General features: G+C 36.0%; 2 protein-coding genes across 3 annotated transcripts; both read right to left on the minus strand.

The window, feature by feature from the left end:
• Positions 1-298: 298 nt before the first annotated feature.
• LOC127101559 (uncharacterized) lies at positions 299-1,990 on the minus strand. The gene has a single exon (XM_051039008.1). It carries the CDS (start codon positions 1,988-1,990, stop codon positions 299-301), a length of 1,692 nt encoding a protein of 563 aa, XP_050894965.1.
• Positions 1,991-9,284: 7,294 nt separating this feature from the next.
• Positions 9,285-11,888, minus strand: LOC127129408 (uncharacterized). Of its 2 annotated transcripts, none has more exons than XM_051058601.1 (3): positions 11,490-11,888; positions 10,439-10,509; positions 9,285-9,621 (listed from the first exon to the last, which is right to left on the minus strand). In XM_051058601.1, the coding sequence occupies exons 1-3, from the start codon at positions 11,716-11,718 to the stop codon at positions 9,550-9,552; spliced, it is 372 nt and encodes a 123-aa protein (XP_050914558.1). In that variant the 5' UTR covers positions 11,719-11,888; the 3' UTR covers positions 9,285-9,549. The 2 variants fall into 2 exon arrangements, with proteins under 2 accessions (XP_050914558.1, XP_050914561.1); XM_051058604.1 differs by having other exon boundaries at positions 10,439-10,525; positions 11,490-11,883.
• Positions 11,889-17,498: the final 5,610 nt, after the last annotated feature.

Consider the following 17,498-nt stretch of genomic DNA (forward strand, 5'->3'; position numbering starts at 1 on the left):
CAATAGCAACCCCTGCTTTGGAAATGACATGGCCCAAATATTCCACTTGGTGCTGACCGAAGGTACATTTCTTCCGGTTTGCCTCAAACTGATGTTGCTTCAGAATATTAAGAACCACCTTCAAGTGTTGCAAATGATCAACCCAACTACTACTGTATACAAGGATATCATCAAAAAAAACCAGGACAAACTTCCTTAGAAAGGGCTTGAAAATTGCGGGAGCATTAGTGAGGCCAAACGGCATTACCAAAAACTCATAGTGACCCTCATGAGTCCGAAAAGCCGTTTTATGAATATCCTATTCCTTCATACGGATTTGATGATAACCAGATTTGAGATCGAGCTTAGAGAAATAACTACAACCATGTAACTCATCTAACAATTCATCTACAACAAGAGTAGGGTACTTGTCTTGAATTGTTACCTTGTTGAGTGCCCGATAATCTAAACGCATCCGCCAAGATTGATCCTTCTTCTTGACCAAAATGACGGGACTAGAGAAAGCGCCGGTGTTGTTTCTCACCACCCCTTGTTGCATTAGGCTCTGAATTTGTTTTTCAATTTCATCCTTGTGTAAATGAGAATATCTATAAGGTCGCACACTTACCGGACCAGCACCATGTAAAAGTTCAATTGAATGGCTAGTGTTTCTTGGCGGAGGAAGACCTTGAATTTCTTTAAACACAATAATAAAACGATCCAACAATCCTCCCAACTCCTCAGTCTGATGATCAGAGACACGTGACACCGGTGATCCTAGCACCTCCATCAAGGTAGGCCATTCACAGTCTGCTCTCATTCGAGAAGGAGTGATAATGCTTTGGAATGTAGCCATCGTATCATCTACAGCTTGACCAAGTAATTTCACCATACTACCCTTATGGTTGAACACCATAGACATTTCTTTCCAATCCATGGTCACCTTCCCCAAAGTTTCCAGCCACACAACTCCCAAAATCAAATCCACACCTCCTAACTCTAGTACATAAGCATCAAAATAAATCTGCACCGCTCCCAAGTTCAGCTGAATTCCATTGCATCTACCCCTAGTTAGGACACGATGACCATCTCCTAACTTAACACCCAAGGGATTAGAAGGCACCATAGGCAATCTGAGGGTTTCCACCATCTTAGGGGATATGAAATTATGTGTGGCTCCACTGTCAATAAGAACCAGAATAGATGCACCTTGTAAACATCCCTCCAATTTCATCGTTCGGACCTGGTTTAGATTAGTGGATACACCAAACAGTCCCATAATTTTACATTCTAATTCCTCTTGTGTGAGCTCTTCTTCCGACTCATCCTCTAACACGACAATCTCTCCTTCATCGTTGACAATTTCATCATCCCCCAAGATAATCAATCGTAACTGTTTTGTTGCACATTGATGGATAGGATCCCATCGTTCATTGCAACGAAAACAGAGTCCTTTCGCACGACGCTCATTAACCTCTGCACTTGGTAGATGGCGGACACCACGAGAATGACGGTGCAAATTGTCACCTAAATTTGGGCGAGAAGATGTTGTAGAATTAGTAGGGCATGTTGACCCGATTTGAGATCCCGAACCCAAACCAGTACGTGTTTTGCCCAAATAGTTATTAGTCTGGGTCTGAATTGCAGATCCCTTTCCTTCCCCTTCGCAAAAAGCCCAATTAGGTTTTTGAGATTTTGTCCAAGAGCCATGACCCGGTTTGTAACGTGAACCAGATCTATGACCTGAATTTTTAGAAAATTCACGTTCCACATCACGTGCCAATTGCATCGCCACATACCGGTTGTGCGGCTTGAATGTTCTTACCCGAGAACGGATGTCATGACATAAACCACCAATAAAATAGCCCAGAAATTGTTGTTCTGGTAACCTTCCACACTGAGATGAACACAATTCAAATTCGGCGATGTAATCCTCCACCGTCTCAGATTGCTTCAAATCCTTGAGTTCTTCGAAGGGGTTCTCCAAACGCCCTCCTCTAAATCTCGCCATCATTGCTTCACAGAGGTTCTCCCATGACAATTCCTCTCTTGAATCACGTCATAGGTTAAACCAATGGATAGTATGGCCTTCCATGCTTAACTTTGTCAACTGAATACGAACATCCTGAGGGATTCGTTGTACTTCAAAGTATGTCTCAGCACGAGTGATCCACGCCACCGGATCGTCGCCGGTAAATACTGGCAACTCCACCTTCTTTGCGAACAAACGAAACTCATCCAACGGTGAGGTAACTGTTGTACCGCTTGACTGAGGTGATTCACGATTCACCATCGCCCGTTGAATCTCCGCAACAATGAAAGTACGCAAATCCTCAATACTAGTTTCCACATGTCCCAAGCGTTTCTCAACTGCAGTAATTCTCTCTGCCATTCTGGTTTGCATGAATCCGGCAGGTCGGACCAATTGATAGAACAGAGGAAAGGTAGAATAGAATGGAGAAAACTATTTTATTAATGAATATGAAAACAAAAAAGAAGTTCCAGAGCTACTGCTCCTCAGTTAGAGAAAACAATTCTCTCACTGCCCAAACCCTAATATGAAAAACAGAAAATAATAGCATACCTAGCTACTGCCCACACACTCCTACTTATATGGGGAATACTAAACTAACTCCTATTTATTTGGAAATACTAACAAACTAACTGAGACTCCTATTTATTTGGAAAATACTAACAAATTAAATTAGACTCCTATTTATTTGGAGAATACTAATTAACTAGGCCTTTCTTATTCTTTCTCACATATACCCTCCATTGTTTAGGCCCAAAATTATATTTGTTAACTAACACATCCCCATCATCACCTGTGGGGTCCAATTCGTTCCTATCAATACTACTCACCATGGTGAAGAGGAAGAATCAAAAGATGAATCAACATAATTTGATAAAAAAAAGTAACATACAGAGATAAAAGAACACAAATTAATGGGAAAAGAGGAAACACAATGCTTTTATACAATGAAAGGAAATAATATAGACAAGATTAGAGAGAAATCAAAATAATATCAAAATTGCTAAGATGACATACACTGATAGAACAAACATTTCTATCATCAATATTAATAGTGACGAATGTGATATGGATAACAAACTTCTGAGCAGAAAAGAAAGATAAAAGGAAAATTGCCTTGGTGAAAAGTGTAAAACTCTTCTTGAATATCTTAAGTCCAAAAAATGTCACTTTGAGAGAAACATATCTAAGATTTAACCAAACTTCACCTACAGATTCAATCCAAAGACCTGATCTTGAAATGGATTCACCAATGAAGCAATGAATCCATGCAAAAACCATGGTGTTGTAGTGTGTTGGTGCAAAGGTAGAATAAAGAAAGAATGGAAATATTCTATTAGAGAATGACGGCTACAAAAAGGATTAAAAGTTACAATGATTGACACCCTATTTATAAGCCTCTAACAAACTTAAATATGAATCAAATCTAATAATTAAATCTAATACCATCCCTTAATTCATATTCCATCAAAACTTGTAACACCAATTCCATCCCTTAATCTGAGAAATTGATCAGTCTTGATAGCTTTCGTCAGAACATCTGCCAACTGCTTCTGAGTGCTGCAGTGTACAACTTCTAACACTCCCCTATGAACTTGATGTCTCAGAAAATGATACTTGGTCTCAATGTGCTTGCTTCTCCCATGCAACACTGGGTTTCTGGCAAGATTGATTGCAGACTTGTTGTCAATCATCAGCTTCAGAGGTTTGTTTACTTTAATCTTCAGATCCTGCAATAGATTCAGAATCCACACAGCTTGGCATGCAGTAACAGCACCTGCAATGTATTCAGCTTCACAAGTTGACAACGCCACAACAGGTTGCTTCTTGGAACACCAAGAAATGGGACCTCCCAGAAATTTGAATAAGTACCCAGACGTACTTCTTCTGTCAACTCTGTCTCCACACCAATCAGAATCTGAATAACTCAGAAGTTCTGACTCATCCTTTCTTCCAGAAGGAAATAATACTCCATACTTCAGAGTTCCCTTGATATACCTCAGAATCCTGACTGCAGCTTGGTAATGGGACCACTTAGGTTTACTCATGAACCTACTAACCATCCCAACTGAATAGCAAATATCAGGTCTGGTATTGCACAAATACCTCAGAGAACCAACCAACTGTTTGAAGGTTGTAGCGTCCACATCCTTTCCATCAGAGTCAGAATCCAGTTTCTGATTTGTATCAGAAGGTGTGACAGCAATCTTACAATTCTTCAATTCAAATCTCTTCAGAAGTTCTAATTCATACTTGAGCTGATGCAAAATAATACCTTTCTCAGAGTATCTGAACTCCATCCCTAGAAAGTATGTCATTTTGCCTAGATCAGTCATTTCGAATTCATTCATCAGAACTTTCTTGAACTTGGCTATCTCCTGTTCAGAACTTCCAGTCAGCAGTATATCATCAACATATAAACATACCAGAGTCATATTTCCTTTAGAAGTATGCTGAACATAGACACCGTACTCCATCTCACATTTCTGAAAGCCTTGCTTCTTGAAAAAAGAATCAATCTTCTTATTCCAAGCTCTGGGCGCTTGTTTCAATCCATATAGAGCTTTGTATAATCTGTACACCATCCCTTCCTGATTCTTTTTCACAAATCCAGGAGGTTGTGACACGTAAACTTCTTCTTCTAATGGACCGTTCAGAAATGCAGATTTTACATCTAAATGCATCAGAGGCCAATTCCTGTTAGCAGCTATTGCAATCACCATTCTGATTGTTTCATGTCTTGCTACAGGTGCAAACACTTCAGAGTAATCCAGCCCAGGTTTCTGTAGAAATCCTCTGGCTACCAACCTTGCTTTATGTTTGCCAATTGAACCATCTGGCTTTAATTTCTGCTTGAAAACCCATCTGACGCTGATGGCTTTCTTGTCTTTTGGAAGTTCTGTCAGCTTCCAAGTCTTGTTTCTCTCTATAGCATCAAGTTCTTCTGTCATGGCCTTCAGCCAGAGCTTCTGCTTAAGAGCCTCTTCTGTACTTATGGGTTCAGAGTCTACTAACATGGCACACTGAATAACTTCTCCTTCAGAGTCTACTTCAGTGTCTTGCAGCATGTCAAATTCTGCATATCTTCTGGGGATGTTTCTGACTCTTTGTGGTCTCTGAACTTGTTCAGAGTCTTCAACTTCAGAGTTTCTAACTTCAGATGGTTGACTTCTTCCAGAGCTTTGACCATCTTCAGGGTCTGGCATATTTCTAGAGTCTGAATTGCCACCAGAATTTGGATTACCATCAGAGTCTGGATCATCAGAGTCTGGATCATCAGAGTCTGAAACATCAGAGTCTGGAACATCAGAGTCTGGATCACTATCAGAGTCAGAATCAACGTCAGAGTTTACTCCAACTTCAGAAATTCTGAACTCTGACCTTTCTTCAGAAGTTCTAACATCATAATCAGATTGAGACTTATCCCAATTCCAAACTTCTGATTCCTTCACAATCACATCTCTGCTGAATTCAATTTTATTGGTTTCTGGACAATAGAGCTTGTATGCACCTGTACTGTGGTACCCTATCAGAATCATCACTTTGCTTCTATCATCCAGCTTCTGTCTTCTGGCTTCTGGAACATGTTTATAGCAAACAGAACCAAACACCTTCAGATGACTAACACTTTGCTTATCTCCAGTCCACTTCTGTATTGGAACTATTTCCTTCAACTTCTTCGTAGGACATCGGTTGAGTACATACGTTGCGGTGGCAACAGCTTCTCCCCAGAGCTTCTGAGGAAGCTTCTTCTCCTTTAGCATGCTTCTCACCATATCAAGCAAAGTGCGGTTTCTTCTTTCAGCAAGACCATTGTGTTGAGGGGTATAAGGAGCAGTAACCTCATGCTCAATTCCATTCTCCTCACAGAACTTCTGGAACTCTTTGGAGTTATACTCACCTCCACCGTCAGTTCTAAGAGTCTTCAACTTCTGACCACTCTGATTCTCAGCCTTCATTCTGAACTTCTTGAATTCATCAAACACCTCGTGTTTAAACTTAATAAGGGATACCCATGTCATTCTTGTGAATTCATCAACAAATAACACAAAGTATTTATTCCCTCCAATTGATGCTACTGGAAATGGACCACACACATCAGAATGTACAACTCCCAAGGCATGTTTTGCTCTTGGAGCATTTTCTGACGCAAATGGCAATCGTGGTTGTTTTCCTTCCATGCAAACTTTGCATGACTTTTCAGGCTTCTTAATTGCAGGAATTCCATGCACCAACTTCTCTGAATTCAGATGTTTTAAGCTTCTGAAATTCAAATGACCAAATCTTCTGTGCCACAGCTCACTCTCCTTCTCAGCACTTGTTGCACTAAGACATTCTGAGTCTGCAGTTCTGACATTCACCTTGAATGTTCTATTCCTTCCCTGTTCTGACTCCATAATCAACTTCTGATTGCAGTCATACAGCTTCAGAAGATTGTCCTTCATGGTAACTGAAAAACCTTTCTCAATTAATTGTCCCACACTCATCAGATTGCTTCTGATGCCAGGTACATACCACACGTTCTGAATCAATGCTGTTTTCCCATTGTTCAGAATCACTCTGACATTTCCCATACCTTCTGCATTAAGATATTTGTCATCAGCGCATCTGATCTTTGTCCTCTTTTCAGAGTCAAAGTCAACCAGCCATTTCTTGTTTCCAGTAAGATGATTTGAACAGCCAGTGTCCATATACCACCAGTCTATCAGATCCATATCATCAGATTCAGAGGCCATCAATAGCACAGATTCGTCATCAGAACTTCTGGCTATATTTGCTTCTTCTGATTTTCTCTCCTTGTTTGACCAACAGTCTCTAGCAAAGTGACCAAACTTCTTACAGCAGTAACATTGGATTTTCTTCTTGTCATACTTCTCTTTTCCCTTCTGAGCATTCTTTTGTCTATCAGAGGTTGAGCTTTCTGACTTCTGACCACCATCAGATCTTCTCCTGGCTTCTGACTGCTTCTGATACCTCCTATCAGAAGTTGCTTTCAGAGCCTGCTGCTCTACTTCCCTTTCAGAAGTTCTCTCAGTCAAACGCAACTCTTGCGCTTCTAGACTGCTCTGCAGCTCTTCAATTCTCATGGTGCTCAGATCTTTGGAATGTTCTATTGCTACCACAATGTAATCAAATTGAGAGGTAAGGGATCTCAATACCTTCTCCATGATTGTTTCTTCAGAAAGAGTTTCTCCACACGCTTTCATCTCATTAGTGATCAGAATCACTCTGGAGATGTATTCAGAAACTTTCTCATTATTCTTCATGTTGAGATTCTCATATTGCTTTCTTAGGGACTGAAGCTTCACCTTCTTCACTGATGCGTCACCACCGTAACATCTAACCAGTGTGTCCCACGCAGCCTTTGCTATCGTTGAATCTGCAATCTTCTCAAACACGTTTACATCAACACATTGATGAATGAAGAACAGTGCTTTCTGATCCTTCTTCCTTACTTCCTTCTGCGCGTTTTTCTGTTCATCTGTCGCATCTGCTGCTACCTGAACATAACCATCAGTGACAAGATCTAGAACATCTTGAGCACCGAACAGTACACGCATTTGGATCATCCAACGATTCCAGTTTTTACCGTCAAATACTGGAAGTTTGGTGTTCATGTTGCCGTTTCCGTTCATCTTTCTACCTTGCACAATACACTCAGATTTCTCACACAGTGTTTCCCAACCCACAGAATTAAAATTTTGATCAGATTTTGTTCAAGATTCAACACGAATCTAAGAATCAAAATCAAACACACAAGACCTCACGTTCACTCGTGTTTCCCGTGTTTCCCAATGAATCTGAACCGGAGCTCTAGATACCAATTGTTGGTGCAAAGGTAGAATAAAGAAAGAATGGAAATATTCTATTAGAGAATGACGGCTACAAAAAGGATTAAAAGTTACAATGATTGACACCCTATTTATAAGCCTCTAACAAACTTAAATATGAATCAAATCTAATAATTAAATCTAATATAGTGTATCCATAGTGCATACAATGAGTTGGAAACATTGGATTTAGAAAGGGTTCCTCTACAAATTTCTCGTTGTTCTTGGAGATTAAATCAGTGTGCATTGAATGGGCCCAAGAGTGATAAGCCTTGTTGTCTAATGAAGGCAAAAAGAGTAAGAGTTGGACTTTCATTAGGATAAAGATAATAAGGATTAGAAGAATTGGTTAAGAAATCATCATAATTAACAAGAACCATTGAAGAGGTGATCAAGGAAGAAGAAAAAGAAGAAGAAGAAGAAGAAAGAAATCAGAGATGAAGAAATGATGCAGAAATTACTCGTGATACCATGTTAATGGACTAACTTGAGAGCAAAGAAACTCATTCATTAATGAAAGAATGATAATTACATGATAGATGATATACCTTCTATAGGGAGAGATCACGTTAGTTAACCATGACTAATTTTAAATAACTACTAAACATAAAATTTAAGTAACTACTAAACATAAAAAGTAGTGTAAAAACTATTGGCCCGTTTGTTTTAGCTTTTTTTAAAAATGATTTTTATAGTGTTATAAATTTTAGTGTAAAAAAAATTTACAAAGAAACTTTTCATAAAAGCTTCAAATGAAAATTTGGTTTGAATAGTTATTTTTAAAATGTTACTTTAGGTATTTCATCATTTTATCGAAACTTATTTTGGATATCAAATTTTCAAAAATCACTTAATTTTGAAGCTATTTCAAATAGCTTTTCATAAAAATCATTTTTAAGATACAACTTTTTGAAAAAATTGTGATTTTGACTATGTTTTGATCTTCAATAATGTATATTTATGTTATAGAATGAACAATTCAATCTTTTAATTTATAGAAAACAAATTTAGAAAAACTTATAATATTTTGAAAAATATTTTTGTAGAATCCATTTTCAAAAATACAAAGAAAAAATCCATTTTTTTAAAGCTAAAACAAACTGGCCCTATAACTCGTACATCAAACAACTAATATAAATATTAAGTATTAATTCAAATAATACAATCATTATTACAAATGAATACATGATATACCTTATATATTAATCATGATCAACTAACAAATTTTAACTAATTTTAACAAAAATAAGTAACTAATAATTACCTATAATAAAAAATAACAACAAACACAACTAACTCAAAGAGTTTGTGATTTGCATTCATCACACAATCATTATTACAAATGAGTACATGATTTTTCTTATATATTAATCATGATAAACTAACAAATTTTAACTAATTTTAACAAAAATAAGTAACTAATAATTACCTATAATAAAAAATAACAACAAGCACAACTAACTCAAAGAGTTGTGATTTGCATTCATTACAACTTTTAATTGATTTCTTAATTGTATCCTTCAAATAACACATAGAAGTAATAATATTTAAAAGAAAAAACTCATCTAAATACACTTTAAAATGATTAAGTTAAATCAAGCAGATAGAATCTTTATAATAAACTACCAATGAAAAATAAAATGTGGATCTCTTTTGTTGAATCGTTGATAAATAACTTGCTAATCGGTAGAAGAAGTACAATAAACATTAGCTATCTGCTCCTTTGTCGCTGTCACCATTATAACCACCTTTGCTTTCGTTGTCTACATGTGGGACCACCTACACATGGCAATCACCCATTTGTCACTTTTTCTGACCTATGTAATTTATCTCCTCCAAGAACAAAAGATATTGAGTAAAACAAAACCACCAAAAATAAATATCTTTTTCTTGTAAAGATTTGCATGGTCATGTTTAATGTTTATAATTTTATGAATTAACACTAGACCAAATATGAGAAGATAGTATACACTGCGTTTTTATAATAACCAATTAATAAATATACGTGGAATTTGATTATTTTTTATAGACCAAATGTTGAGTTTAACTAAAAAATTATATAATCAATTAGTCGTATATTATTGTACATATAAACTTTTCGAATATTATCATAATCAAAAGTGAAAAGATTAATACAGTAAAAGATTAATATTTATTTAATCTCAAATTTTTTTTTAATTGAGTCAGATGGATGTAAGTTGCTTATTCATGATTTAATAATAAATAAATAAATAAATTGTATTTTTCATATTATTATAAATAAATTATAATTATATATTAATATAAATTAATTATAATTTATATATTAATATAATATAAATAAATTAAACAAGAATGTACAAAATTTTTTTTTTATATTTTTCATATTAATATAAATACAAAAGAATTTAAACAAGAAAATATTAATATAAATAGATTATTTATATTTATAAATCAATAATTTAATAAAATAAAATAAATTTATTTATTTAAAATAATTTAAATTTTTTATGTGTAAAAATAAATTATAAAAAAATTAATCGTGTATCCAAAAAAAATTGACAAATAAAAAATATATATAATGAGAAACGATTAAAACATGGCAACACGTAGGTACCTGATCTTGTGATGAATTGAACGGCTGAGATGTTCTCCTCCGCGTTCTTCTCGTTGTTGGACCAATCAAATCTGTAGAAAGGAAAGGCTAAAAAAATAGTCAATAAAGTGAACCATCACAAAAAATAAAAGCATAGTCGGTCTAATAATATCACACGTTAGATATTTTTCCTTAAAAAAATGTTAGAAAAAGCTGAGATATTTTAAAGGTGCTGCTTTTCAAAAAAAAAATACTACCATCATTTAATCAGTCATAAATATGAGTATCTATTGAAATATTTTGAAAAAAATAATATAACACAATAACTCCTAATAACATTAAAAAAAATTAACAAAATTTTAAATTGTTTTAGTGCTTATCAATCAAACTCTATATATTTAATTTATAGTGCATAGCTTTTATCAATATTATAGAATTAGTTTATCTCATATTTAAATTGGAGTTAAATATATATATATATATATATATATATATATATATATATATATATATATATATATATATATATATATATAAAGTTTTATTTTTAATCTTTTATAATATTTTAAAAAAATGATTTTTTATTAAATTTTTATCCGCCTCAAATAATAAAATTAATTTTATTATTGTAAAAATCGTTTGTAAAGATCTTATAAAAAATAAAAGAAAATTAGAACAATTATTTTTTAAAGAAAATATTTTAAAATATTAAAAATAAAATTTGAAATATTTAAAATAATTAAAATATATATATGATTTTCTTCTAGCGAATGTTAATGATATTGATAAAATCGCCAATATAATATCCAAATTCCAATATTATATATAAATATATATTTTTAATCAACATTATTATAATATACAAATATCTAAGGCATTATACGTGATGTTTGGTTTGGGTAACGTCAACCCACCGCCAGTCCTAATTCCTTCAACAAAACATTAAATAAAAAATAAAATAATGTTCAATCCAAACGCAGCCTTAGCAACAAAACCGATCGTTGACAAGCAGTGGTTACTAAAATGCGCGGGGGAGTGAAGGATAAAGAGAATAGATGAAAGGATGATATACCTGAGGAGGGTGCATGGTATTTTCTGGTGTGGCTTCTGTTGTGAGGTTTCAAATCAAGGGTTGATTCGGAGGTATCTGGAAGATGGCGATCGAGTCTGAGAATCGGACGGTTGTGATTTGAAAAAGAGGTTTTGTTTTGGAACATTGTACGGACGAAAATAGCTTCCATTGTGTTGAGGTAGTTGACGTGTTTTTGGTCAGTCCAAAACGGCCTCGTGGAAGAGTCCATAGTAGCAGAAGAATGGGTTATAGAAGTTAGAAGAGATTTGGAGGAATGAAAAAAAAAGATGGTGGTAGAATTTAGGAGAGGTTGGGGATTTAACAAGGGTTGTTAAAGGTTTGGTTTATTGTGTGATGTGATGAAATAAATATCTAAGGAAAAGTAATAAATATCTAAGAGGCTTGAAGGAAAGTATGGAAAGTGCTGTACTCACTTTATAGGTTTGACACCTGTATGACTTTTCTGCCTATATAAATACATACCATATATTTTATTATTATATTCATTTATTAATAGAGTTAATAGGGTGATGTTATTTATTGATTTTTTTTAAAATAATTATTTTTAAAAAAATTCTAAAATAATTAATATTTTAAAAAATTACGAAATAATCACATTTTAAAAAATAGATGCGTCAGATGAACTGGATCTATTTTAAACCAAGAGGAGACGTCAGTACCACTGGTGCATGCTTTAAAAGTAATGCATAGAGGCGTCAAGGGTGCTGACGCATGCATGTGCTTGCATGTGTTTGCGTTCATACTTTTGGCGTCTACATGTGTTGACATGTGTGACATTTAGCCCTTTGGTGCATGCATTTTCATACTTCTTCTATAAATATGTTGCCCTTCAGCCATATTTTTCACACAACTTTTATCCTACAACAACATTTTCTTTCATTCAACTTCAATCTCCTTCAAGTTTTTGAGTTTTAACCATGTTTGAATACATTTACAAGCGAAATATCGATTTAATCTTTTTCGTCGTTGCATCTCCGATAAAGATTCGACTTTGGAATATAGATTCGTTTGAACGTCTTAATCGGACGTTGAACAATTGGTTAGATGGAGAAATTGAAGATGGTGAAAGGATTAGAAGAATCCAATGACTTGTGTCCACGTTCAACCAAAATGGAGAAGTGCGTGAATGAGTGGATATTAAGACTGACAGAGACGTTCATAGGATGATTCATTATATGTTCAAAATTGTTTTGATGGTTATACTCATTTAGTTATTGTAATGATATTTTAATTGTTTTAGTTGTTTGTGTTGTTTATGTAATGTTATTTCCTCACAAACTTATAATATGAAATAAATTTTGTTTTTTATATATTGCAAAAGAGGTACGTGTGAATTTATCTTGTTGTGCTCGTTCCAACACTAGGACAGTTAGTACGATTGTGACCTGGCTGACGGCATGAGCTACATAATCTAACTATTTTGTTCGCCGTATCCATTTCGGTTCGAATACAGGTGCTGTTAGGGCGATCATTTTTCTTCCTTCGCATAACTTCGTTGTGCCAAACAATGTCCCCTTGATATTTTGGTCAGTAATCCTCTTTTGCCACTACGGAAAAATTAATTTTGTAAAAATTTGATAGGTTGGTGACTTTGTAAACATCAGATAATAAGTATGATGGATCCCTTCGAACCTTTGGACATGCCGCAATGATATGGGAGCAGGGCGTACGAAAGGCTTGAAATTTTCCGCAGTCGCTGATCCACTATCGCGCGCGGATCAAAATCGAGTTATTTTGAAAACGTAGTATAGCGGTGTCGCATCCGCGAAAAACAACCGGCGGGCTAAAACAAAAACACAACACAGAGCCGCCACTGCGCGTTATTTATCCCAAGATAGGGAAAGGAAACGCTCAGAGAAACCTGGAAAAAGCATGGTCTCGCGACCAAAGAGAAAGGGTAAGGGAGTCGGTTACGCAAGGGGAAGGTATTAGCACCCCTCACGTCCGTCGTACTCGACGGGATCCACGTTCTAAAAAAAAGAAAAGGTTGCTAAACATCACACACACACACAGGGAACGCAGGTGGGGTTAAGAGGAAGGGAGCTCGATAGGACGTCGCATCCTATGCCTACGTATCTCGTCTGGAACGAGAATCAGAGCTGCCGTAGTTCGGCTCACGCACGCCAAACAAGCAAACACAAACACAGGCAAACATGGAGCCTGAAGGCCAATCCCTGGACTTACATCAGCATCCGAACCAAAACACGCACAAAACGGCAAACGTGGAGCCCGACCGCCAACCACTGGACTTACATCGGCATCCGAACCAAACACACGCACACTGGAACCCGAAGGCCACTCGATGGACTTACATCAGCTTCCAAGCACACAACAACCAAACAAGTTGATAGGGAGTCGGGAACTCGAGCCTATAACTGTCAAGCACACACACAAAAAAGAAAAAAAAGTGCCCGGAGAGACCTCGCACGGTCTCCTGCCTACATACCTCGTCTGGAACGAGGATCAGGGCGATGTAGTTCCCCTGAAAGGGAAAGAAATTTTAGCCAGAAACCAAGGGAAGACACACTACCAGGGAGCTGTACTCGAGCCTAGTGTTGTCACGCATCATTGCCCTACGTTGTGGTTTCTACCTACTTGCACAACAGCAAGCTAATCCTATCCAGGAAAGAAGCAAGCATACAAGCATACAAGCAAACAGAGCAAACAAATATTCACAAAGCACACACTATAACCAGTCAAGTGAGGCTCAAACAATGGGTTTGACTGCCGAAGCAAGTCATCTGTACATGGGTAGTATTTGCTCTTAACCTTGCCATTGTGAGGCTAAGGTGAAGCAGATGAAAGGTGAGTGAAGATTAGACTTCACAGCTCTTATCCCTGACCAGGGAGAGCTTCAGACAAAGGAGCGTGGGTCCAGAATGGAGGGACCCTTCTACGCTCAAGACTCTGACTCGATTGTGCAACAGCACAAGATCTTGGGTTTGTGTCTCAATGCATCAACACACAGCCGTGTGAGCAGAGGGACGACTCAACAGAATAGCGGGGGATAGATTGCATATCCCTATGATCCGCCAATTGCCTCATAGAGGTCTTTACCTGCTTGGGCACAAATGTAAACAACCACAAACATCGCCTCTTAAGGAGGACTTCAGACAGTTGCCTGGCTAAATAACAAGCCAGGTCTTCCAGACTACATGAAGAATAGAAGTCCTACCTCAACTGGTTTAAAAACCAAGCAGCAGCAAGCAAGTTCTTAAAGAACTGTAAGCGACTAAATGTACCTGAAATCAATCAAGTATCATCAGTACTCAGACAGACAAACAGTAAACAGCAAATGGTTAATCAGTTAATCTGTACAAGCAACACAAGTTAATGCACACAAGTGCAAGCTATAAGTTTAAGCTCAAGCATCACAACCTACAAAACAAAGTCAATGTTAGTTTACAACATCAAACAAAACTCAATTTAATCAACTTGCACTTTTTCCTTTAAGCCTTTTTGCATTTCAACCTGAAAATCCACACCAAATGTGAGAAACTAGACCACTAGGCCAAGCCTAGGGTCCAAAGGGATAAAAAAAATCTAAACAGCAAGCAAAACCAATCCAAAATCACATTCAAACAAATAGAAAGCAAATGCAATTGGTCTCATGCTCATATCATTCACCAATATCAATTCATGCACAATATACCACAAACTAGGTCAAATACAACACCAAAAGTCCAAACAGAATGACTTCAATCAAAGGCATACCAAAACAATTCCAAAAATCCTCAAATAATTCACACCTAAACAGGACACAATCAACAACTAGCATGTCAATTTTCAGCTCAATTGGACAAAAGAAAGTAGGTCAATGAAAATCAAAAAGTCCAGACACAATTATGTAAGCCAATTCAAGACATCCAAGCAAGCATCCATTTCAATAATTCATAAAACAGTGACAACAATTAAGAAATGAATGGGACCAAAAGCATGATGTCCCACAATGTGTCTACAATCAACATATCAAATTTCATCTTCATCCAGTACCATATGAGAATTTCACAAGCAAAATGCCAACATGTGTCACATAAATTCACAAAATGAGCATACAGAGAAGAAAATTATCAATAAATTAGAAAATGGCATCAAAAATTCCAGCAAAAATCACATGTTATCTTGACATATCAATGATCATTCATGCAAAAGAGTGGAGCAATTCAACATTTCTAGGCCAGGCAAATAAAATCAGAAAGTTGACCTAGCTTGGTGTGACACAAATTGTCACACCTCTATTCAAAAAATCATATCTAATCAACCAGGTATCCAAAATTCACAAACTCTATATGAAAATCACCATCAACATGTCCAAAATAAGCACAAAAATTTTCATTTATTTCTTTAAAGGTATGAGCATTTCATGTTAAAAATGGCAAAACATACAAAATATGCACACAAGTCAAAGATCAATAGGCAAGGTCAAAATTTCTCCATGCACAACTTATGGTATCATGCCTATAAAATTCTAGACAAAATTTGGGATCTATCAAAAAAAAGTCTCACTAATTTTGGATTAATAATGAATTTTCTATGATTTTTTAAAGTCTTGTTAATTAGGTGAAATAATTATTTAAAATGAATTATGAATTAAATTAAGGCTGTGGCAATTTTGTAATTATCTCTTCCAGGAAGCAAAACGCGGCGTATTAGTAATGTGGTGGCAGCTCGTGAGTGGCTCAGCGCGGCGGGAAACACATTTTGAATTGGCCAGGCAAAAGTTCAAGATCAAACACGGCTTAAATCCAGAATTTCTCTTCCTTCTTCGCACGCTCATATGTTCTTCAACCTTCCAATTCGGTTACGCTCAAATCCTCACCAAAACTCACAAATGATATACCAATGGAAAGGTCTAAGTACCAGGATCATGAATATGCTAACGATTTTGCCTAACTCTCACTATATCTCACGGATCGAGCATTTAAAGAAACGACATCAAAACTTCAAATCGAAATAACTCAATCAATAGTTAACCAAATCCAAAACCAAGCATAGCACAATGATCTACACTGAACACACTACAAAACACATATCTCAATTTAAGCAATAGCGAGATTCGAATTGGCACCTTAGATTGAAGACAGTGATGAATTTGTGTGTATTTGGACGTGATTCTTCAAAACAGATGAAGAAGAAGCTTTAGGAAGATGAAAGCAACTCGTAGCTTGATCCAAGACAGCTCCACGTGTGAGAAACTTCAATTTGCCATTGATGAACCTATGATGAACAGTCACGAATTGGATGCTTTTTGGCAATGAATTGATGAAACAGTTGGAGAAGGAAGATCAAGGAACACGAAGCAAAAAGAATTTTGCACTTTGGTGAAGAATTGAAGAAGATTGATGAGAAAAAGTGATGAAGCTTTTTGGAGAATTTGAGAGGTTCTTGGTGAAATTCTGTTACAGATCTTGGTGAATGTGATTGTAATCAACATTTCAGTTATGATTAACCATATATACCATCCCTTAATTAACTCTTAATCACCAATTAGCAAAATGAATTTGATTAGCTTAATGTGCAATTTTAGTGAAAGCTCAAAAATGCCTTTGCCAAATATCACCATATGACAGCTCATGACAGCTCATACATCCTCTAAATACCATTTGGAATGTGTTGGAATTGGTTTCATAGCAATTGGCATTGTATTTTTCATTTTCACTATGTCATGCCAAATTTTGCATTTTAAGTGCAAGTTCCAAAATGGCCTAGCCAAATATTGCACCTTGAAAACTTATGACAGTTCAAACCATTTCTATTTGGCATATGTGATGTGTTGCAAAAACTCCCATTCCAAAATTCCCATTATTTCTCAAGTTGGACCATTTTGCCCTTGGATTTTAATTGTACACTTGAAAATTGACCTTTTGCATTGACCATTTTTGATAAATTCCAATTATGCACCATGAAAGTACATGTTAAATGGAGTTTGCTCATAAAAAGATCACTCATTTTGGACACTCCATGTGAAAGTTATGCCACTTTGATTAT

The sequence above is a fragment of the Lathyrus oleraceus genome, chromosome 1 (assembly GCF_024323335.1).
Source record: "Lathyrus oleraceus cultivar Zhongwan6 chromosome 1, CAAS_Psat_ZW6_1.0, whole genome shotgun sequence".
NCBI classification, from domain to species: domain Eukaryota; kingdom Viridiplantae; phylum Streptophyta; class Magnoliopsida; order Fabales; family Fabaceae; genus Lathyrus; species Lathyrus oleraceus.